Consider the following 25,924-nt stretch of genomic DNA (forward strand, 5'->3'; position numbering starts at 1 on the left):
AAGATCTTCGTCACAACTCACTTCGACTATGGGGGCAGGCCAGAAGTAGCACCTATTTACCTCTCACCTCAACCATCATCTACAAAAATTCTGCACAAGGGACATACCCATCCCACAAGCTTGAAAATAGATGCTCTCATTCAACTGGAACTTCCTAACAATCTATGCATTCCCACCTCTGCCACTCGAAGTGACCTCAGTATTACTTTAAAGATCAAAGCAGAGAGACCCAAGGAATCATAATAAGCCTCCCGGACTGGCCAAGACAACACTGGTATCCACCACGCGGCATATGTCACACACCAGGAAGTGGGCCCTTCCCCAATGGCCTCTACTTTTGACTCAACACAATTTCAAAACAGTGCATCCTAAACCTTCAGACACTACAGCCCAACAGCCTGGGAGATCCCATAAATAACCTCAACCTATCTCTCTCCAAGGAAGTTCAGCGGATACTAACAGAGAAGGCTCGAAGACCGAATCCACCAGGAAGGTTTACTTTAGCAAAATGGAAGAGATCTCAGCATTTGGAATACCAGCAAGGGACATGATTTGCATCATTGTTGAACATCCCACTCTCATCTTGGAATATTTGGCAGAATTATGCTAAAAGAACGGCCTCTCATATTCTTCCATAAAGATACATGCATCAGCTATTTGCAGCTAAGATAGCAACACTGATCCTCCTGTCTTTTCTACACCCTTTTAAGCTAAGGCAATTCCTCAGGTGTGAATCAAGAAACATTAGAAAGTTAACCAAGAAAGGCCCCAGTGCCAGCCTGGGACCTCAATTTTGTCCTAGAAACTGACTCTACCTCCATTTGATCCACAGCAGCTTCAGCGTTGACTTGGCAACTTCTCCTCATGGAAGAACCCAGCTTTCCTGTTGGCAATTACCTCAGCAAGAAGGGTTTGGAACTACAGGCAACTAATGGCAATGCCTACCGTTCATAAGCAATTTTTCAACAGAGACAGGGTTTCATTAAGGACCAACCCACACTTTTTTATGCACCAAGGTGGTATCTAGGGTTTCTTTAAATCAAGTTATTCATCTGCCTGCTTTCTTCCCCAATCCTACAAGGAATAAGGGGAAAAGACTGTTACATACCTTGGACATTCACAGACAACTTCGATACTACCTGGACCAGAACTGCAGGCCAGTAGGAAGTCCAAACAACGCGTTTTGTAGCACGCCCTGCAGTCCAAGGAAAAGCAATTTCCAAAACAGACTATTTCTAAATGGATTGGACATTGCATCAGATTCTGTTTATTCCTTTCATGGAAAGACTGTTCCAGCCAATGTCAGACCACATTCCACCAGGAGCTATGCAGCCACCTCTACAAAGCATTCTTAAGAGGGTGCCTACTTAAGGATACATTCTAGAGCTGCCCAAGCATGGAGCTCCTTGCATACATTCTCCAAACACTACAATCTCCCTCTATACTCCAGGATCCAGGAGCAGGATTTGCTAGCCCGAGCAGATCCTGCGAGGGCTTTGATTGCCACACCATTCTTTTTCCTAGAGCATTCCTCCTCCCCCAGCTAAGCTGTGCGGTATTCTACCCATATGTTATGACTACCAGTTGCATTCTTGAAGGACATAGGTACAGTTTAAGTACCTACCATAAATGTAGATGTCCGATAGATATGCGTAACTGCAGTCAGGCACCCTCCCTCCATACCCCTCTATGCACTAGGGTCCACTCCTATCCCTATTTCTCTTAGCTGGGGATATCTGTTATGGTGTATTTGTTTTGTGCTCATTTATTTGTCTGGAATCCTGTTTTGTCTTCCAATTTGATTACAGCCTTCGCTTGGAGAGAGGCACCACTGGCATCTGGGGCAGAAACACTGAAGAAAATGGCGTCGGCTGATGCTTATGTACTCAGCAGCTCTGGCCATTCGGAGGAAAGAGAAATCACGACGTCAGCTGGCGTCGGCCCCAGACTTTGGAATCCGGCCGACCGAGGGCTGCCTGAGGCAGGACAACCCATATGTTATGACTGCAGTTGCATATCTATCGGACATCTACATTTATGGTAGGTACAAAACTGTACTTTTTCATTGTTAACTAATGTGTCTTATCACAGTTGAAAAAGTTAAGACTTTTTGTTGTAATGCAGTATACATCATGTGTGTGCATGTATATATGTATATTATATATATATACATATATATATATATATATATATATATATATATGGTATATATATATATATATATATATATATACATATATATATATATATATAGTTCCTTCACAAGATTCGAGATGGATGGAAGCTTCCTAAATTCATAATCTTGAGACCAGAGATCTCGAACTTCATTCACTCAAGAAAATTAATGAATGGGAACAAATTTAGGCTTCTGCAAATAAAAGTTAATCACCTTATTGCCGAAATAGGGGGCCAGGTCCCCTGTCACCCGCAGCAGTTTAAATGCCTTGACTGTTCATTTGACTGCGTACTATAGTGGAGGAATGGAAAATCTTCCATTTTGCACTTACTGCATTATAGTATGATATGGGAGATTTCCGTTCCTTCACTATAGGTACATCTTGATCTGAGTAAGGTATATTTAAGTAGAATTAGGTGGGGTGCAGGGGAATCCCTGTGAAAAAAAAAACATTTGAAAGTTTGGGTGTGTTCATTTTTTTTTTGTCCCTTTTCATATGTTCCTGAAGTTTCTCTAAACTTGAGATTCTGGTCTTTGAGTTTATGACTTTAGAGTTTAGAAATTCAATCATATGAATTGGGACCATATATATATATATATATATATATATATATATATATATATACAATGTATCTACAAAAAGACTTATCAAAAGAAAAAAGTTAAAAGTCATGGACATTCATAAAACTGTGTTGCTAGAGTACACTGATATCAACTGATGGTAATTTGCATATATCCCATGGAGGGCATATATCATGGCTAGGTTTTTCTTGTAGTTTTACTTCAGCTGGTTAATTGGTTTGTCTGTGTGACCTTGCTACTCTCTGCTTTGTGTGTGTGTGTGTGTGTGTGTGTACATGTATATATATATATATATAATATGTGTGTGTGTATATATATATATATATATATATATATATATATATATATATATGGTTCTGCAACCATATCTGCCGACAAAATGCATAGAAGCTATTGACCGACATCGAGATCCGGAGCTCAGAAGATCGAAAGTGAAGAAGACCTACTAATAGCGAATGTCGAGTGGCAGAACATCGACAATGCAGAAGACCGACCACTACCGGACAGTTGACAACACCAAGCGCCGAGGATGCCGACGCTGAGGAAAGGCTGTGTGAGTGTATCACGGTGAGTAGTGTGAGACTGATTCGGAGTCACGAGGCAGGTAAGTGTGGAGATTAGTCTGTAGGATGGGGGTGGAGTTAAGTGAGTTAAGTTAGGGGCTGATAGGGTGGAGTTAAGTGAGTTAGGGTTAGGAGGCTGATAGGGGTGGGATTAAAGTGAGTTAGGGTTAGGGGGAGAGCGATAGAGATTGGGTTAAAGTGAGTTAGGGTTAAGGGAGGCGATAGGAAGCCGGGTTAAAGTGAGTTAGGAGTTAGGGGCGGGTAGGTAGAATTAATGCGATAGTAGCCGGACCATAGGGTTAGGGTAAGGTTTAAGTATGGAAGGCTTTGTAAGGATTTTGGTGTACTTGTGTTGTGTGTGTGGTTTGTGGAATGGGGATGTGTTTTGTTTTAATTGTTATTGTGAATTGTGTGCAGTGTATAGGGTTTTGTTTGTGTTTTTCCTGTCTTTTCACACCTTTGCTAAGGCAATTCCTCAGGGGAATCAAGAACATTAAGCCACTGAAGAAAGGCCCCAGTGCCAGCCTGGGACCTCAATTTTGTCCTAGAAAAACTGACTCTACCTCCATTTGATCCAGCAGCTTCAGTTGACTTGCAACTTCTCTCATGGAAGACAGCTTTCCTGTTGGCAATTACCTCAGCAAGAAGGGTTTCGGAACTACAGGCACTAATGGCAATACCACCGTTCATAATTTTTCACAGAGACAGGGTTTCATTAAGGACCAACCCTACTTTTATGCCAAAGGTGGTATCTAGGGTTTCTTTAAATCAAGTTATTCATCTGCCTGCTTTCTTCCCCAATCCTGAGAATAAGGGGGAAAGACTGTTACATACCTTGGACATTCACAGACAACTTCGATACTACCTGGACAGAACCAAGGCCAGTAGGAAGTCCAAACAACGTTTTGTAGCTTACGCCCCTGCAGTCCAAGGAAAAGCAATTTCAAAACAGACTATTTCTAAATGGATTGGACATTGCATCAGATTCTGTTATTCCTTTCATGGAAAGACTGTTCCAGCCAATGTCAGACCACATTCCACCAGAGCTACAGCCACCTCTACAGCATTCTTAAGAGGGGTGCCTACTAAGGACATTCTAGAAGCTGCTACATGGAGCTCCTTGCATACATTCTCCAAACACTACAATCTCCCTCTATACTCCAGATCCAGAGCAGGATTTGCTTCGGCAGTCCTGCAGGGTTTGATTGCCACACCATCTTTTCCTAGAGCATTCCTCCTCCCCCAGCTAAGCTATGATATTCTACCCATATGTTATGACTGCAGTTGCATTCTTGAAGGACATAGTACAGTTTCGCACCTACCATAAATGTAGATGTCCGATAGATATGCAACTGCAGTCGGATTTCCCTCCATACCCCTCTATGCCTAGGGTCCACTCCTATCCCTGTTTCTCTTAGCTGGGGATATCTGTTATGGTGTATTTGTTTTATTGCTCATTTATTTGTCTGGAATCCTGTTTTTGTCTTCCAATTTGATTACAGCCTTCCTTGGAGGGCACCTGGCATCTGGGGCAAGAAACACTGAAGAAAATGGCGTCGGCTGATGCTTATGTACTCCAGCCGCTCTGACGTCGGAGAGAAATGCGACATCAGCTGACGTCGGACCCAGACTTTGGAATCCGGCCGACCGAGGGCTGCCTGAGGCAGGACAACCCATATGTTATGACTGCAGTTGCATATCTATCGGACATCTACATTTATGGTAGGTACAAAACTGTACTTTTTCATTGTTAACTAATGTGTCTTATCACAGTTGAAAAAGTTAAGACTTTTTGTTGTAATGCAGTATGCACATCATGTGTGTGTGCATGTATATATGTATATTATATATATATACATATATATATATATATATATATATATATATATATATATATATATATATATATATATATATATACATATATATATATATATAGTTCCTTCACAAGATCGAATGGATGGAAGCTCAAATTCATAATCTTGAGACCAGAATTCAACTTCCATTCACTCGAAATTGTGAATGGGAGCCTTAGGTTTAAAAAAATAAAAAGTTAACTTACCTTATTGTAGGGGGCCAGGTCCCCCTGTACCCTAGCAGTTTAAATGTGACTGTTCCGTGACCGTACTATAGTGGAGGAATGGAAAATCTTCCATTTTGCACTTACACGTATAGCGCAGTATGGGAGATTTCCCGTTCCTTCACTATAGTGCGATCTCGGAGTAGGTATATTTAAGTAGGAGGTGTGGGGGGTGCAGGGGGGGAATCCCCCTGTGAAAACATTTGAAAGGTGTTCATTTTTTTTTTTTGTCCCTTTCATATGTTCGAGTTTCTCTAAACTTGAGATTCTGGTTTTGAGTTTATGACTTTCGAGTTTAGAGAAATTCAATCATATGAAGGGGGGGACCATATATATATATATATATATATATATATATATATATATACAATGTATCTACAAAGACTTAAAAAGAAAAAGTTAAAAGTCATGGACATTCATAAACTGTGTTGCTGAAACACTTGATATCCTTTGATGTAATTTGCATATATCCCATGGGCATATATCATGGCTAGGTTTTTCTTGTAGTTTTTACTAGCTGGTTAATTGGTTTGTCTGTGTGACCTTTTTACTCTCTGCTTTGTGTGTGTGTGTGTGTGTGTGTGTACATATATATATGTATATATATAATATGTGTGTGTGTATATATATATATATATATATATATATATATATATATATATGGTTCTACCTGACTTCGTCGACAGCGCAGAAGACCGACATCGAACTGGAGCTCCAGAAGATCGAAAGTGAAGAAGACCGCGAATCGCGAGTGGCAGAACATCGACAATGCAGAAGACCGACACGACGGATGACAACACCAACGCCGAGGATGCCGACATGGGGAAAGGCTGTGTGAGTATGCTGTAGTGACGGACGTTAGGGTGCGAGGCAGGTAAGTGTGGAGATTGACGGTCTGTGGGGATAGGGGTGGGTTAAGTGAGTTAGGTTAGGGAGCTATAGGGTGGGTTAAGTGAGTTAGGGTTAGGGAGCGATAGGGGTGGGTTAAGTGAGTTAGGGTTAGGAGCGATAGGGTGGGTTAAGTGAGTTAGGGTTAGGGGCGATAGGGGCGGGTTAAGTGAGTTAGGGTTAGGGAGGAGCGGTAGGTAAGTGTCGATAGTGACGGACCTTAGGGTTAGGGTAAGGTTTAGTGTGGGCTTGTAAGGATTTTGGTGTGCTTGTGTTGTGTGTGTGGTTTGTGGAATGGGGATGTGTTTTGTTTTTAATTGTTATTGTGGTGTGTGCAGTGTATGGGGTTTCGTGTTTGTGTACCGTCGGTTATTTCGTTGTCGGTTATGTGTGGTTTCGTGTTTATGGACTGTCGAATATGTGGTGTGGGTGATGTGGTTGTCGGTGTTGTGTGGTTTCGACTATGTCAGGTAGAACCATATATATATATATATATATATATATATAGACAATTGAACTGTCACCACTCTTTGCTCTAAAAGGAGTGTTATCCGTTTTCAGGCATATCACTCCAGTCAGAAATGTTTTCATAACTATGATAAGAAAAAGAGTCGATTTTTCTAAATCCAGGGTCTTAATGTCCGAAACTGATTGGCGGACATGGAATTTTCATATGTAGAACATGTCTCAGGAGATCTTGAGAAGAAGACCTCATGTAACAGGAAAGTCGCTGGAACTCTGAATGTACTTGGCCAATCTTTTTCTTCCATTTCATTGTGTTTGACCCAGCCATGGTCTTAGATTCAGTTGAGATGAAATGAGGCAACAAGCTCGGAGCCTTGAAAGTAGCAAGAAATCTAACATTGATGCTGATTAATTCATTGTTAAGGACTCTCTGTACTCTTACCAAAAAACACTTATCACTGCAGTAAGGAATTGATTACTCAGTGTGTTTATTTCTTGGAGCGAAGGATTGTGCAGCTGAGTATGTTTCCAGCAGGACCATCATTGAAATCTAGTTGGTGCCAAGATTCTTTTATAGAGATCATCCATAGAGATGCTTGCCTTGAGATATGAAGGGCTGTGGTTGTGATGGGTCAGGTGATACTGCTAGCATCCTGAATGGAATTTGACATCTGTGATACAATAGATGTCATTAAGACTGTTCATCTGCTAAGGTTTTCTTGTTTGGTCATATATACTTGCTTAAACTGTGTCTCATTATTTGGGTCTTTGCAGACACTTTGTTTCATCGTGCTTTAAGCCTTGTCTAGCTTCCTAAGTAGGTGGTGGTTGTACCTGTTTGAAGAAGCCATCCTTGGACCTTACTTTGCTTTTTTATTGTAGACTTATGTCAAACCATCCCATTTTAGGGGCCAGTTGCTAGAAACAAACAAGCTTTATAGATATGTAGTTAATGAGCATGCCATGTATGGTTCAAAGCCTTCTGATCTAAAACAACAGAGTAGACATTGTGTGGAGGAGCCCTCATAATGGAGCTAGCCATCTCCCTCCTGAAAGGGGACACAAGATCATTTTGATTATTTTGTATTTACAGCCCTTCAATACCCAAACATAACTAAACTACTCATCTTCCAACCCACCAAACATACTCAAAACAACTCTCACTTTAACATCACAGCAAAAGACAACACCACTATATACCCAACTGAACACACCAAATTGCTAGGAGTTGAAATAGACAATAAACTAAAAATTAACATTCTCATATCCATGACCATAAAAAAAGTCCACAAAAAGCTAGGAGGATTATACAGAAATAAACAATTTCTCACCAAAGCAGCAAAGATTTCAATAGCAAATTCCCACCTTATCTCCACCCTACTTTATGCCTCTCCAGTATATACCAACCTAAGGCAATGTGATCTAAACAAGCTAGAGACCTGCTACAACAAAATCGCCAAATTCGCCACAGGGGCATCCTACCATAGTCACCACTGTCTCAAACTTGCTGAACTGGGCTGGCTTGAACTCCCTCACCTCCTTCAGTGGTATCAACTCTCACTCGCCCACAAACTAGTAAACCATCCACTAAATGTCCCATCCCTCCAGAATCTACTCCAACCCTATCGCACCACCAGACCACTAAGATCCAGCAACAAAAATCACTTGCAGATCACTAAAGCCAATAACTCTGCTGGTGAAGCACTATTCTCTTGCATCATAGCCAAATTATGGAACTCACTCCCACCCACAATTACCTCCGTACCATCATGCACCAACTTCAAAACTTTATTAAAAGTGCACCTAATAACATGCTGGCTATGCCCTTGTAACTCCCACTCTAATATCATCCACCCCATCCAACTACTACCTTTCTTTCCACTCCACTAACTACCTTGATTATAGCAAGCTCAGATGCTCATAAGCCTAGTACTTATTATACAGCAGGAACTTCTCATTGTTACATTTGTTAATGCCTGTTATGTACTTCACAGATAAAGATTCTAGTTGTCTACTGATGTACTATATTCTTCATCTGTAAATATGTTGTAAGTAATTTCAATGTTAAATTGTTAATCGCTATGTAATCCAGTGTAACTACTGTCTGTTTATTTTACTGTGGAGCTTTCCTCCCCGGGCCTCCGCTGAAAATGGACCCATGTCCAGTCGGACACTCCCGGTCAACAAATTTAAATAAATAAATAAATAAAATAAATAAATACTTATTTTTGGACTGGAACAAAGATTTTAGGACTGTTCTGCACAGTAGTTTAAACTGACTGAATGTGGGATTTTTGTGGAGTACAGGAATCAGACATGAAGTAGATGTTCATGTTTCACTGTTGCAGCCATCACATTTGGGTTATCCTGCCAGGGATAGCCCTCAGTCGGCCCGAATACCAGAGGCTTAGTATTTCTGTGTCAGTTGCTGTTGCTCCAGGACAGACGTCAGGTCGTCAGAGGTATAAAACAGGCAGCCGACGCCATTACATCAGTCTTTCTTACCGAGGAGCCTGAAGCAGAAGCAGTTCGCACGAGTGTCTTTCGGCCGCTACCTGAGTTTTCATTTCTGAATTGAAGTCGAAGTCTTCTAATGCTAAGTACCCCATTGGAGATCCTTTTTGCTTGCTCTAACCGATGTCAGAAAAAGTTGACAATTGTCTCGCCTGTGGAAAGCAAATACCACACAGAGACTTCCATTTTTACTGCTTCACCTGTTTAGGCCCAGACCACGACGTCCCCTGCTGTTGCTTTTGTGGTTTGTTCAACTCCAGAACTATATGTCGTCGGGCCCTTATTGTAGCTAGATATTTTTGCTCTCAGTCCTCGAATTCCCATATGGCTTCGGTAAGCCATCTGACTACCAATCTTCTGAAAAAACATAAAAATAAAGGCAGAGACCGACAGCACAGGTCCAAAACTGACGATGACTCTTCCGTTAAGCTAGTCATCAGTTCTCCGGTCCTCAGTGAGGCTCTTTCTTCTTCCACGCAGGCAACTGGGTCACCATTACCAATGACCACTGGGTCCTCAACAGTGTCCCAGGGATACATATTTTATTTCCACACTCTGTCAACCCCAGAAGGGTTCTCACATCTTCCTCCAAACCAGTGGGCAGAGGCCAAAAGCAAGTCCTTTCCCTGCTCTTCATGAGGGCAATAGAGCATGTTCCTGCAGAACAGATAGGCCAAGTTTTCTACTCCAAACTCTTCTTAGTACCCAGAAAAGAGGGCACATGGCGCCCCATCCTTGATCTATCCATTCTAAATACTTTTCTGGTGATACCAAAATTCAAAATGCTCACTCTCCAGCAGCTTTTACCAATGCTTTCCATGGATGCTTGGTTAACCACCCTAGACCTAAAAGAGGCCTACCTACACATCACAATCAGGGAATCATGCAGGAAATACCTACGTTTCAGGGCAGGATCTATGTACTTTTAGTTCTCTGCACTTCCCTTTGGCTTATCTACTGCTCCCAAGTTTTTCACAAAATGTCTGGCTCCCGCCATTGCTTTTTGCAGATGAAGAAATATTCAGATTCACCCATACTTAGACGACTGCCTGATTCAGGCAGACAGGACAAGTTCCTCCAGCACCTGACCTTTGTAAAGGATCTACTGACATCCCTGGGGTATACTATAAAGAGAAAGAAATCAAAACTAGTCCCCACACAAAAAAATTGTATTCCTGGGCGCAAGCCTAGACACAGCATCCCAGATGGCATTCCGTACTCCAGAAAAACAAGTCTACCTGACAGACTACTTCTCTTAACTAGCCACCAGAACCCAGTTATCCACAAGGAAAATCCTGCAAGCTCTAGGGTTCATGGCCTCCTGCATTCTACTCATTCAATATGCCAGACTGCATATGAGGAAACTATAATGGTACCTAAAAAGCCTTTGGTGTCAACACTCTCAAGACCTAGAAACTATCATACCAATGATACCTTGTCTAAGGAAAGATTTCCTTTGTTGGGCAGCAGCATGCAACCACAACAACGGACTTCCCTTCTCACAACCTCATGCCACCCAGACCCTCATCACAGATGCATCAGACTATGCCTGGGGTGCTCACATGGACGGGAGGTGCACTCAGGGCCAATGGACCCCAAATCAAGTACATCTGCACATCAACCAAAAAAAGATTTCCACTGTTCAGCATGCCCTGACAGCTTTCAGACCCCTACTCTCCCTGGGGCCTCTACTGATCAAAACGGACAACACCACAGTGATGTGGTATATCAACAAGCAGGGAGGGACTCACTCTTATCCTCTCTGCAGGCTCGCCATGACCCTTTGACACACTGCTTCAGCCATGCAACTACACCTGTTTACACAATCCCTCTAAACTCTCTGGCAGACAACTTAAGCAGAAACCTGCTAGACCCACATGAGTGGCAGCTAGATCTCAGAACCTTCACCCTTGTAACCCTGAAGTGTGGCACCCCGAAGGTTGATCTCTTTGCCTCCTACTCCAGTCATTAGCTCAGCAACTTCTGCACCAGGGAACCTCACAGCAAGGCCTGGAAAGTGGATGCGCAAACCTTCCAGTGGGTAAACCTCTCGGTGTATGCATTTCCCCCCTCTACCACTCATTTCAAGGGTACTGCTCAAAATAAGGGAGGAAAAACCAAGGGCAATCCTGATTGCCCCAGACTGGCCACGCCAGCACTGGTACCCACTGCTGCGCAGCCTGTCACTATGGCACCTACTTCAGAGCCCAACACTCCTGACCCAGAGTAATGGAGAATTCATGTATCCCCAATTGCAGATCCTCAACCTGGCAGCCTGGCTTATTCCCTGACCTCTCCTCAAACTGCCAGCCTAAGCAAACAGGTTCTAGATGTTATATGAGGCCAGATGCCCCAGATGTAGAAAATCCTATAATAACAAGTGGAAAAGGTTTTGCAACTGGATCTAGGCTAAGCCCCTCCGTACCTCTCATCCTGGATTACCTGGCAGACCTACTACACAGGGGTCTGTCATTCTCTTCAATTAAAATTCATGCCTCAGCCATCTCTGCTCATTTTATCACAGAGCCACCTCTGTTCAACCCCTCTCATCAAACAGTTCCCAAGAGGGGCTAACAACTTAAGGCCACTTATGGCTGTGCAGCCCTTCATCAGTTTCCATGCTGACAGGATCTCCCTTAGGACTAACCCATCCTTCATGCGTAAAGTGGTGTCAAGTGTGGCGCTCAACCAATCCATTCATTTGCCCGCCTTTTTCCCTAACCTATAAAACAAGGGGGAAAGGATTCTGCACTCTCTAGATGTGCACAGACAGCTCAGATTCTACCTGGACAGGACTAAATCTTTTAGGAAATCTGATCAATTGCTAGTCAGCTTCGCTGCAGGAGAAAAGGGCAAGGCCATATCCAAGCGAAACAATCTCCAAATGGATAGCATACTGCATCCATTTCTGCTACAAGCAGCATGAGACATTTACCCCCAAAGGGGGTCAGGACACATTTCACCAGATCATCTTCCACCTCTGCAGCTTTTTTCAGAGGGGTCCCCACCAAGGACATCCAGGAAGCTGCAACACGGACATCCGTTCATACCTTCACCAAGCATTACCACCTGCCTATCTTCTCCAAATCCAGGGCAGGCTTTGCTACCACAGTCTTGCAGGGCATCCTAGCCAGGCCCTCAGTCTTCTTGACTGCCTCCACCCTTTTCTTCAGCTTTGAGAATCAACTCAAATGTGATGACTGCAACAGTGAAACACGAACATAGTACAATTGTGTACACTTACCATAAATGTAGATGTTTGAGTGTATTCACTGTTTCAGTCCTGGTTTCCCTCCCTCCATCCCCCTTCTCTTTCTCTCTTTCTCCTTACAAGGAAAGTTTCGTATTTACTTTCTACTGTTGGTGTTCTTCCACCATTATCCTAGCTCCCTATTTGGGGCTCCTGACAACGCAAGAAAAACTGATGTAATGGCGTCAGCTGCCTGATTTTATACCTCTGACGACCTGATGTCAGTCCTGGAGCGACAGCAACAGACGCAGAAATACTAAGCCTCTGGTATTTGGGATGACTGAGGGCTACCCCTGGCAGGATATGTGATGACTGTAACTGTGAATACACTCGAACATCTACATTTATGGTAAGTGTACACAACTGTACTTTTTGTATTTTTTTGATGGATAGGTCTCCTGTGGGGGGTCCATTACACAAAGTCCACGACTTTTGATAACAGTGTTTCTTAAGGATTAGTACTGCCAGCATTGCCATTTTTAGTCTGTATGGTACCTCTTAGATCATAAAAACATGGACTTTGAGTCTCCTTTATAAACATGTTAGGCAGCTATATCCGTCGTATGTTCCTTGGGTTGAAACTCGTACTCTTTTACTAAATATGTGCCTTTCTCATATCATCAAATGTCTGGCACTTGATTTTCAGATTAATTTGGCTGTGACCAAAGTTAAGATGATTACTTCATACCAATATCCCATATTAATCACAAAGTCTTCTCTCACAGTTCTGCCTATGGTTTGTCTCATAAGAAACAAATAATCCCAGTCACATTCTCAACAAGAATGTATTAGTAGAACTGAGAATTTTCATCCAACAATAAAATCAGACTTCATCAGAATAAAAATATTTATACATTTTTATTTAAAAAAAATCATCAAATCTAATAAACACCCAGCAGTAAATCAAGTCAATTTTATGGATGCCTCCTCTTCAATACTGTGTTTAAAGAAACACTGTCATTCGGTCCAGAGAGATTGTAAGACTCGAAATTCAAGTTGCCAAGCTAATTTCCTGTAAAATGAGTGATTTGACCAATGACTTCCTCTAAAGCGCTTTAATAAATTCTCATCTTTTATTTTGGAAAAGTTTCCAAAGTTAGCAACTGAGTGTTTGGCCAAAGCATTTCTGAAGTCTGTCTTTTAATAGCATAAGTATGCTGACAGATATGATGTCTGCTGCAGTTTTCCATCTTGTCTACGTAAAAGGGAGAAGATTATGGGGAGTTTGTATTGTAAATCCCACCAAAGGAGTTCCAGTCAAAATGCCCCAAAATTCCTTGACTTAATAAAGAAGGATTCTGTTGCGTAGTTAATAATAAACCTGCAGAGGACCCAGCTTTCTTGGATTCTTAGAGGTATGGCTACCTCTTGCACTACTCACCTGGTATCTCATTCCTCAGTGAAGCATAGCCGCACACTTGAGACCTTCTTCCTTAATCCCTCAAAAGCTCCACAGCAAACTCCAGTGAATTTAAGGAATACAAACCTGCCAAACTCAATCTACTCAGTGATATGTATTTTTTTAAATTTACTTATGACTGCACCTTTCCTGACTTTGATGCAGGAGCAAGCCGCAATAAGGAATTCTATACTCATTTAGAAAAATGCAACTAGCAGTCCGTATCAGAACCAAGTATCACAGGAAATACAAAAACAAACCTCCTTGATAGTCAGCTAGCATTAAGTAAACTATATGGGAAAAGAAAAAAATCCTTAAATTATTTAATAGATTCTCAAGGATAATGCCAAAAACAGCCTACTAAAGGATCCCATGAACCCAGTCTGGCCTCTGAAGCCAAATATAATTCTACTTTTTTCTTTAGCTCTGTTAGAGAGCTAACAAACAATGCTCCACATTGCTCTGAACTTAATTAGAATGGCTTCTCTTAATTTGACCCAGTAGGCATTGCCAGTTTCCTTGCCAACACATTTATTGTCAGTTTCATCCGTGAGATATCTGTCCAAAGCCCAAGAATATCTGAATCACTTACTACTCCATTTACCAACTAATCAGGCATATCCAACAACTGGAATGTCCAAATAAGTTCCTCACTGAAAGAATATAGGGCATAAGTAACATGCCCTGTACAGACTGTCTCAAGGTCCTGTCCCTGTATTCTGTCCCCTACAGATGTCTGAGGGTAGATCTATGCCTGGCATACATGGCATTGACAGACCCCATCCTGATGGACCTTCTGTATATCTGTAAAACAAACAGCACTAGAATTATCTGTTTTAAAGATTTAAACCTTGCCAGTAATGTAAGTAGGACTTTCTGGAGAGGCAGGTATGTATCTCAGAGGCCACCCCTTCCCTGGAACAGGCTCCCCATCTGTGCGAAGCAGAGTTGCTTCCTAACCCAATTCAGGTATAACTTGGATGGGGAACAGGAGATTAATCCCTGGTTTGGCAGCTATGTCTTTAATGGACACGTGCAGTCTGTAAATGGTTTGTCTCCCAGGCCCCTGCTTGTAAATGTTTTATCTCCGTAGCCCCAGCTTACACTTATCTAGACTACCAGAACTTTTCAGAGATTTGGGCTATATGGCTAGGCTTAAAAAGACCCTTGTGGTCATTAGCCTAGTAAACACCTATGAAAGTATAACCAATACCAAAAGTAGTTTCTTCATGGGACCTGACCACATTTCTTAATTAATATAGTTAAACATGATCTTGCAGTAACTTAAGTTACTGGTTATGTCCCTGATGGGTGGCACACTGCAGTGATGTTGCCCCTCCATCCAGACCTAGCAGGCATGGCACATATTATAACTGACCTTGTAAACTATAATATCAAGAATCTTATTAGACTTGCCCCCCTGTAGTTTGAGTTTGTGAAAGGTACACGCTGTCAGCTTAATCAAGTATATGTGGCTGTAGATGGTAGCCCTGCAGTAAGCATGTTGTGTCTTTGATCTGGCCAAGATCTTTGACATCAGTGCTAGCATTACACAGAAGCTAAATGCTTTCAAAATAATTCCATGTGTGATAAGATGGATAGTAAACTGGCTGTATAAGGTACAGATGCCTCAGCAGAAAGTATGAAAAGGGCCCATCAGTGGCACTCTGGGCTTGGTGTTGGGACCATTGCTTTTTAACATTTACTTCTCAGATCTCCAAGTAGAGCCAAGACCAGTGGCTAACCAAGTTTTCAAATGACTGCAGACTAGGGATTGTTGTTGTTAAGTCATCTTCTGACACGCAAGTCCTCCAAAGTGAACTCACCCAGTAAACTGTTGGTGTATTAAAATGGGATCAGACTAAATGCTAACAATTGTAGTGCCTTACTTTTGGTAGACAACCTCCTCTCCTTGCAGTATTGTATAAACAACATGCCAATACAAAATGAAAATGTAATTAGGGACATAGGAACTTATGATCAATAACTTCTGCTCTTTTGGCCATCATGCAGTGACAGTTGTCATGAAATCCTTTTATACAGCATGACTAATTACCAGATGGATATCATCAAGATCTAAAAAAGTAATCACTCCCTTATACTTTCCATAGCTCAGAAAAATTATAGAGTACAGTGCTCCCTCGAGATGTCTGTCAAACATATTAAACAGACCCCAAAGGTTCCTAACCAAGAAGATCACAAGCCTGCTGTCAAGAGAGAGCCTGAAAGCTCTGTCCCTTTATTCTTTGTCTTACAGACTTTTGAGGGAAGAGATGTGTTTCACTTACTGCACCATTAGAGACCTTGTTGTCCTGGACCTCATGTATCACCACAAGTCTAATATCTCCACCAGTACTAGAAGAGAAATATGTAAAGTCTTCACAAACAGATAAGCTATGGTGGAGGGACAGACGTATAACACAGCATCTCACAAACCTTTGGAGTAAACTACCCCAGGCAGTTAAGCAGTGCAACTCAGTATCTTCCTTTAAACATAACCTAGCTGATTGGATGGCTCTTCATAAATTTACTGTAGGATTGACCAATGACTGGTAGGCCGTACTTGAGAAAGGATGTCCAACATATGGAAGGGCACTGGCAAGGCATGGATGGTCATAAGACAGAGTGGCCTTGGAATGTCTATGAAATTTAGGAGATTTTTCTTTCTTCAGCTCATAAAGTCATGTAATAATGCTGCCTTGCTTCTGAATAACCGTTTGCTTGTACTGAATTATATAAAATCAATAAAAGCAAGGCAGCATTAGTGCATTCATTTTTTATATTAAAACTTAGTTTTTTTTAATGTAAAACATTATTTAAAACAATGGGTTTTGCAGAAAATGCAATGCAATACATTATGGGAATCCTGCAAATATTCCTGTCCCAGAACTTGAACCACATAAAAGATTTCTAAGCATAAACAGGGTAAAACAGAGGGAGCACTGAGCACTGAAAGCCAGTGAAGCAGTTATGTTTGCTGTCCTTGCCCTGGTGGGATGGGGTGGTTATTACTTTGTTACTAATCCATCTGTGGTGAATTGCAGGATGGGGGAGGTTGCAGAAAGTAAATCATCACTAAATTGGATGAGCAACGTCATCAGCTGTTGCTGGCCAGAAGGGGACTGCATGAGCAAAATCACTTGGAATGACCAAATGTTTGGTGGACATCGGGGAAGAGGGGCAAAAAAACAGCCTCTTGGAAATAAGCCTATTAAAGGTAAAAAAAAAAATGAACAGTAAAATAGTTAACCCAAAGAATGTTGCTATAAAATCGCATTTTAAAGAAAAAAAGTTGTTCCTACCCCATAATACGTCATGGGAAATGTTTGCAGTTGTGTGTGTCACATTTTAAAACAAATGCATAGTGCCTGCAGTAAAGCATTTTTCAATGATTTAAGAGTCATTCATTGCATTAAGATTTAGTTATTGTTTATTCCTTCGATTAAGATTTGTTTCTTTTTTATTCCCTGGATTAAGATTCAATTATGGTTTACTTCCTGGATTAGGATTCAGTTACGTTTTATTAATAATCCCATATGAACAAACATCTGTATGTCTTTTTTGCCTTGATCTTTGTAATTACTCTGAAAGAGAGGATGAGAGACCTAAGTGCCATGGACTTTTGACTCTGGGCGAGCAAGTCTTAATTTTGTATCAATAATCTGCATATATTTTCCTATGAAGTTTTGGAGAGTACAACATGTATAGTTAATTGCATTTGTTTACTTGACAGTTCAACTGGACCCTCGATATATTTCGGTGAAGACCTGAGGGGAAAAGCTTCACATTATACATTAGCAAAATACACCGATCACTGAAATTAATTTTTAACGGTGAGCCAGGCTCAATAAAACTGCATTATCCCTAAACAGTAATCTCACATCATTGGGGCAGTTCTATACTTAAGAGAATTTGCACTGAGGGTTTTTGCTATGCTATTTTTTAGCACTGTAAAAAACAGTTGAATCAGGAGCTCTGCTCCGGGGACTTGAGGTCAGTATGACTTAATTTTCTGCCAGCTCAACGCATGTCCTGTGTGACAGAGTAAAATGCAGTTTCTGTATTTGTTTTGTCTTTGCAGTTTTGCTCTTCTGTCTTACATGGAAACCCATCTATTGTTCAGCTGCCTCAAAGTTAAATGAAGGACAGGTCTGTCATCCTTTGGGATTTAACGAATTTTATCCGTTATGGTGTTCTGCATCCTTGAATTACCATTAGAAAAGGAACTACCTTCTATTGTGTACTGTAACTTTTTAATACAGTTTAAAAATCTATTACAGGCAGCAGAGTATAATTAGAAAGTAGCACAAAAGAAACTAGCTGACCTAGTAGAAATATGTTAAAGCTAATATAGCTGAGAGATACAGCAAGCAGCTTTGATCTCTTGTATAATGTTTTAAAAACTATATTCTTCCACTTGAAAGACATGAGCAGTATGGATTTTTTTCCATAAAATTAGATCCTTCAGTTTAACATTGAGACACATGCCAAATGTGCTGGTTTCTGTTACAAATTGCAGGTGTCACTCACAGCACTTCTGTTACCTGGTACCCTGGGTGACTGTAGAAAGATTGATATCTAGGGTAATCCATGATTGCTGTTCACTGCGGTATCATAACAAGTTGAGGACACACATTATTTCTCTTTTTTTTTCTCTCTTTATACCCTTGGCTGTACTTAAAATCTGTGCCTGCATGCTGATCAGTAACTGCTGTGTGGTTAAGTTGAAGAAATGTGATGTTTAATTTTTGGTTCTGGTTGATGATGTCATATTGCCAGTTTCAAGTAACAGCGCTCTTTAATCACAGTACTTTGCAGTGGAATGGAATGTAGACCCAGAATAATAATTGTTCATGACAGTGAGGGGTTGCTTGCAGGTATGTACATCTTAAGATGCTTGTTAACAGCCGAGTGGTCATGAAATTACTGATAACTGAAAGGTGATTGATGTCATGAAAAAGTGATAATGTGAGAGAATTCTAGACTAGGATAGACTATAGTCTGCCTGATAAACTTACAGATAAGTGCATTCTGCACTGGTGTACCTTGCTTCTAAGAAGCTGCTGTAAATCGTACTACATGGACACCATTTTTAACAAAACAACACTATGTTGCACCATGTAAAGTTTCTCAGAACCAGGAATAGTTATGGTAAATATTGGAAGGCAGTATTTATTAGGGTGCTGTAGTAATGTTTTTAGTTTTAAGACATGTAATAAATAGAGCCTGCAGCCTAGAACTTTAGACATTTGAATAATCAGAAGTTAACACTACATTCCTTTCCATACCGCAGTAACCATCTTATCCTGGGCTTATAGATGTTGCACATTTGGCAGGAAAATATTAAGGATTGTTAATCAATGCTTAGATATCTAGATGCAGTGACATCTGTAATAAAAGGGATCAGGGGTATAACCAGTATTTTCGCAGTTGTATACCACTTTCAGTAAGAAAAAGTTATTTAAATTCAATGTGTAACTTGGTAAAATAAAAAGATGGAAATGTGTCAGTGTTGCACTTTTGCTTTTTTGCCTTTTGAAGTAGCAGACTTCATTGCACAAAGTAAACAAATTATTTTAAAACTGTGCCTTTAAAAGTTATAGTGATATTTATTAATCATCTGTAATTATAAAAATACTGTACTGTTCATATTAGCTGTTGCATTTAGTAAGGAAATCTTGGAAATTGAAGGGTAAAAGTTATTTCCTTTTTTGAATGTATTTATTTTTGCTAAATTTCTTGTTAACATTTTTAGGTGTGTAACGAAACAAAAGCAAGCAGCTAGTCCACCAGATAAATGAAATATATAAAGAAAACTTACACTAGTTGAGTGAAAAAGAACCAAACTAAACAATTTGAGGAGTACTTAAAACAGAAGTACCAACTTCTTGGAGTTCGGTAATTGACTGCAGCATTCAAAGTCAGGTCCACTTTAGGATTGTTCTGTGAAAATTTGAAGTCACCTAACACCTTTTATGCCTTAAATACTTGGTTTTATTGAGAGAAATTGTTGTAAAGGAGATTTGTCATAGATTAGTCCAGTGACTTATTATTTAGAACTTCCTAATGCAGATAGTGCTTTAAAGAATAATGCATTTGCTTTACTTGTAAAGTTCAGCCTAAAAATCTCCTGCCAGGAAAAAGAGTGCTATAAAATTGAGGTGATGACCTTTCTCATTAGTACAAGGCCTTCAGGGGGTAATACTAGAATATACACAAAATGTAAGAGTTCCATTTGGGGTAATACCAGAATATATGCAAAATGCAAGAGTTCCTTTTGAGTAACACCAGAATATGCACAAAATATAAGATTTCCTTTTGGGGAAATACCAGAATATACACAAAATGTAAGAGTCCCTTTTAGCTGAAATGTTTGTTTCTAGCAACAATTTACTATACTGAGTACAGCTGGGACTGAATGCAGTTCTTACAGAGTGAAAAAAGAAACAAGCATTAAACAAGTAAAAAGACATTTAAAAATACACCATTGTTATGCTCTAGTTAGTTACTATTGATCTGGGTCCATAGGGATCAGACCTTTGTCCCCAACTAGTTACCTTTTTTTCTTAGTGCTCGAACACTTGAGTATTTTCACATTAATAAGCTTGTATATGCAAGTGACTTGATTGTTTGGGTTTCTAATAGGTTCATAGGTAGGTGCAAGGCTATTGGCCCTAGGGCCTATATAAGCCTAGCCAAAAAGGTACCCTGGCTTTCGCCACCCAAGAAAATTATTTTCCTGTGCCCCTGTCGCGCAGAGCCACAGAAGTGATTCCCAGGGTGAATTTCCTGTTTCCCATTGAATCATCAAGATTTTTCTTGAAGAGTGCTAATGAAGAGCTTTGTTTGGTATAGATAGGTAGTTTGTTCCAGAGTATGGGAAGTGTCTGGGACAGGAATCTATCCCTCCAGCATGTTCTGTTTATTGTGGTGACAAGGTTAAGGTCCCTAGAGTGTGTAGCTCGGAGGGATTGGGATTTGACATAGCTTTGTATGTTAGGCAGAGATCACCTCTGAGTAGGCGATATGCGACAGAGTAAAGCTGGAGTTTTTTGAGATGGTCTGCGTAGGGCATCTGTTTGAGGCCGGTAATCCTCTTTGTGAGGTATTTCTGTGGCCTTTCCAGTTGTTGTAGATGTTTTGTGAGGTACATACCAAAAGGGGAATTGTACTCTATAATGGGTCTAATGACTGATGAGTAGAGGAGAAAATTTACCTCTTTTTTCCTGGATGAGAAAACTTTTGTGATGAGGTGTGACACGTAGAAGGATTTCCTGACTACTGTGGCAATGTGATTATCAAAGGAGAGACTACTGTCCACCTGTGTCTCAAGGTCTCTTATCACACTTTTGGTGTTAAGTAGACTACCACCTATGTAGTAGTTCATGAGTACAGAGTTTTTACCAAAGGGGATGACAGTGCACTTTTTGGCATTGAGCTTGAGGCCATGGCTTTGACACCAGGCATCTGTCTCAGTGAGGCCCTTTTGTAGGATGTCCACATCGTTAGGAGTTTCGATTATGGCTCCTAGTTTGCAGTCATCTGCGAACTTCATTAGCCAAAGACCACCTGTGTTAGCCTGTACTACAGAGAAGTAAATAAACAGGAGAGGACCCAGGACTGAACCCTGTGGTACTCCACTTGTCACTGGTCTGAAGTCAGATTTGGAGTCTGCTACTTTCACAGTGTGGGTTCTGTCAGTGATCCAGTTGGCAACCCATCTTGTGGCTTAGGGATTTATACCTAGTTTAGTGAATTTTCTATAATTTCAGAGTGGGGGATGGTGTCGAAAGCCTTGGCGAGATCTAGACAGGCTGTGTGAACCACCTTACCCTCATTTATGGCTTTGGTGACTGCTTTAAAGAAGTCTGTCAGGTTTAGGAGACATGGTCTGCCTTTTACTAACCCGAACTGGGTGGAGTCCAGAGTTTGGCGATTACCAATGTCTTTTTTATAAGTTTCATGATGATACGTTCATGGCCTTGCAGACTAGGCTCGTCAGGCTAATGGGGCGGTAGTTCCCAGGGACCATGGTGGATCACAGTTTGTGGAGTGGGATAACCATTGCTGTGTGCCGTCCAGTGGGCACAAAGCCTTAGGTGAGGCTATGATTGAACATGGTACTTGGATGGGGTGCCATTTCGTTCTGTAGTTCGTGTCAGGTCCCATGGATGCTGTGTTCTTGGCTTTAGAGAGTGTGCCTTTTACCTGTGCAGCCATGATTACAGAAACTTTGCATTCTTCTGGTATAGAGATTGTCCCTTTAGGGGGTGAGAGGGGAGTAAAGTTTGAACCTATCTGCCAGGATGTTAGCAATATCAGTTGGTTCTGTATATTTAGTGCCATTGTGCTGTAACTCAGAGCAGATCTGAGTATTGCCATTGAGATTCTTAACATAGCTATAGAATGCTTTGTGGCTGTCTTTGGAAACAGTGGCGATTTTGTTTATGTAACTAGCTTTGGAGGATTTTATGAGGGCTCTCAGCTTCTTACTGAGGCTGACCAGGGAGTTCCTCCAATCATGGGATTTTACTCTTTTTTTCAGCAGTTTCTTCCTTCTGTTGTAGAGTTTGTTTATGGCAGGGGAGATTGGCTTCTTTTTTTTGGAGGATAGCATCTTGGTTCTGTTAGGGATAGCATGATCCATACACTCGTAAGTGCTTATAAAGTGCATTTGTGTAGGATTCAGCAGTCATACCTCTATTGTCCGTCTGGATGAGTGTTGTGAAGTTTGCCACTTCTGTCTTAAGAAGCGTAAAGTTGTATTCCAAAAGTTTAGGAGTTAATTAAGGACAAATATGTCTTATGGAATATTTCTAAAAATCTATGTTAACATCTTTTGGGAATGACACACACTCACTATGTGCTAACACCCAATTCTCATGAAGTTTTTATTTATTGGGAGTTTGTCATGATAAAATTTATTCAGAGGGCAAGTAAATACAAATGCTAAATGATTCTTTGATTTGTCCTGCCATTTTGAAGTTTTTATTAGAACTAATACAGATGACATGCTTAGGTATTTTGGGTAATCATTTAGATTGTTAATAAAGCTAATGTTTCCTTAGTCTATTAAGCACTAAATTCAGATTATATATATCCTAATATGTCTCTTGCTTCCTTAGTGAATAATTAATGTATAAATGTTTAATGCTTCTAATAATAGTGTATGTAACTCATCTCTAAAACTTAACTGGAATTAATACCTGATTAGTTGTTTATCACTACTATTTTTCTCTTAATTTATAATATATTCTCCATTTTTTACTTTATTTTCATGGGCTCGAGCCAACAAAGGTTGATGGTTGGGATAGGCAGTCTTATCAGATTTAGTTTTGTTTGCCAGACTAGGACTGTATCTCATTCCATGTATAGGGTGTATTAAAGTTTATATCAGAGTGAAATATGCTCATTTTTTGTTTTTTTTTTAGTTTGAAATGCCTGACACACTTGTTTTACTTTTATCTTTCATGGGGAAAGTTATTTGGATTAAGATAAATAGAAGTACAGCAATTAATATTCTATTGTCTATTCCGGAAGTCTATTATGTGTACAGGATTCTATTAATGCAAGTTCCTTTATTATTTGTTATTTTTAAAGAATTTGATATGGATTTAACATTGATATCCTTAAATACTAATGTCTTAAACAACTCATGTAACAGAGCCAACCTACTAAGGTATCTTAAACTAAACAAGGCTCAAGTAGTTTTTCTCCAAGAGACGCACTTTAAAATAAATGACACATTTATGTGAGACCCTAAGGAATACACAATACTTGCTCAATCCTCTTATAAAAGTAAGACCAGAATAGTAACAATTCTATGGAAAAAGACTTTCTTAAATCCCCAAATAATTTCCAAACATGTAGATAATGGACTCATGGCCTTAGTTATACTTGCGTTTAATAATAGAATTTGGACCCTGGTTAATTTATACTGGTTCCCAGGTTTAGGGGTTGGACTAGCTAAGAAACACTTGGACTTTATTACAAATACTTCTGAAGGTAGTATTGTACTAGGAGGTGATTTTAATTGTATCACAGATATTACAGAAACTACCAATAGGAAATCTCCTAGACACTTGTCCTCAGCCAAACAGTTAAAAAATGGACAAAAATGTTTAAATTAAAAGATACCTTTAATGCTTTGGGACCAAACTCTTTACTATTCTCACACCAGGACTATAGACATGGTACCCAAACTAGAATAGATAAAATTTATATCTCACAAGATCTTTATTCTAGAATCTTGAATTTTTCAATACAACCTTGTCCCTTTTCAGATCATAATTCCCTGTTAACAATACACTTGGAATTTAATCAATTAGTTATTACTTCAAGGATTCCTTTATATTTCACAAAAATGAAAGACTAAATCTTGGATAACCTCTGAACTTCAGCTTTTCTTAGTGATTAATTATAAATCTGAAGCAAACACGGTTATGGTTTGGGATTCTGTTAAGGCTTATCTATATGATAAAACCATTAGCTGATACATAAATAAAATTAAAGAATGGGACTCAGAGTTACAGCAACTCCAAAATCAAATATTGTCTCTTAAATCTAATAAAAACTTAATTGCTACAGATAATAAGAAAATAGAAGAAGCAAATAAGAAATACAATGAAATATTATCCCATAAAACTAATTTAGCTATGGAAAAACTGAAATTAAATTCTTATGCTACACCTCCAAAGCATCTTCATAACCTGTCTATGAAAGTTAAGATACAATCAAAAATTAATAACATTGATAGCATCTTTCATGAAGGAAAAAGGAAAAAAGTCTCGGACCTAGGGGACATTCTGGAGGCTTTTAATTGTCATTATGCAGAGCATCATAAAGATAAAATAAGTACAAATGAATGTGAGAAGTTAGAGAATATAGTTCTCAACATAAGAATTCCTGAGAAACTTAAGTTAGATCTATAAAAAACTATTTCTCAAAAGGAATTTATAGATGGGATTAAAGGAAGTAGGTCTAATAAAGCACCTGGAATAGATGGTTTAATTATCGAAATTTATAGATTGTTCCCTTCTTCTATAATCTCTCTCCTACGTAAAACCTTTCTTGAAGTTCAAACATTAGCAAATATTCCTCCTTCTTGGAGATATTCTCTAATTTCCCCTATTTTAAAAGAGATTAAGGACCCTAATCATTGCAACTCATATAGACCAATTTCTTTGTTGAATAATGATTATAAACTATTTATGTCAGTTATGGTCAATAGATTGAAAATACCCATATCTAAAATAATTCATGAAGACCAAACTGGTTTCATACATAACAGGCATACACAGGATAATATTAAAAGAGTATTAACTCTGATAGAGTACCTCAATAGAGGAAACCATGAAGCATTGATAATAGGTCTAGATATTCAAAAGACCCTTAACTCCTTAAATTGGCATTATTTATTTAAAGTCTTACAGTTATTTGATCCCTCCCCCCTTTTTATAACAATGATAAAGAAAATCTATGAAAATAATCTAGTATATGTCAAATTAGGTCCCTTTGCTTCCAAAGCAATACAAATTACTAGAGGTACTAGACAAGGATGTCCCATGTCCCCTTTCCTGTTTCTCTGGCCATAGAAATACTTGCCATTTTAAAATGTAATAACCCAAAGATAAGAGGTATAAATATATATGACCAATATATTTCTAAAATAATGATGTTTGCTGATGATGTCTTACTTACTTTACCCAACTCTAAGGAAGTGTTAGGTGAATTGGATATAGTAACAACACATTTCCAAAAAATCTCAGGACTCTCTCTCAACAAATCTAAATCAAAATATTTATTAATTAAAAAAAGAACATACAGGTTCCAGATAATCATATTATTGGAAACCAAGTTTCAACTCTAGATTATTTAGGAATAGTTCTAGGCAAGAATATAGAGGAAACCTTACAGCTTAACTATGCTAAAGCCATAGTCTTAAGACGTTAATAAGCAAATGGAATAATTTGTTTATAACATTTGATGGTAGGTTATGACTGATAAA

At 39.6% G+C, this 25,924-nt stretch overlaps 1 protein-coding gene across 1 annotated transcript in view; it reads left to right on the forward strand.

Moving 5' to 3' along the window:
• The window catches only part of PTPRG (protein tyrosine phosphatase receptor type G), a 3,415,981-nt gene that overhangs the window by 2,201,684 nt on the left and 1,188,373 nt on the right, over positions 1 to 25,924 (forward strand). Inside the window, exon 7 of the mRNA XM_044077514.1 lies at positions 13,627 to 13,649. Coding sequence (XP_043933449.1) covers positions 13,627 to 13,649 — 23 coding nt within the window. The remainder of the gene's footprint in view (positions 1 to 13,626; positions 13,650 to 25,924) is intronic.

The sequence above is a fragment of the Protopterus annectens genome, chromosome 7.part0 (assembly GCF_019279795.1).
Source record: "Protopterus annectens isolate FY-2018-M chromosome 7.part0, PAN1.0, whole genome shotgun sequence".
Taxonomy (NCBI): Eukaryota; Metazoa; Chordata; order Ceratodontiformes; family Protopteridae; genus Protopterus; species Protopterus annectens.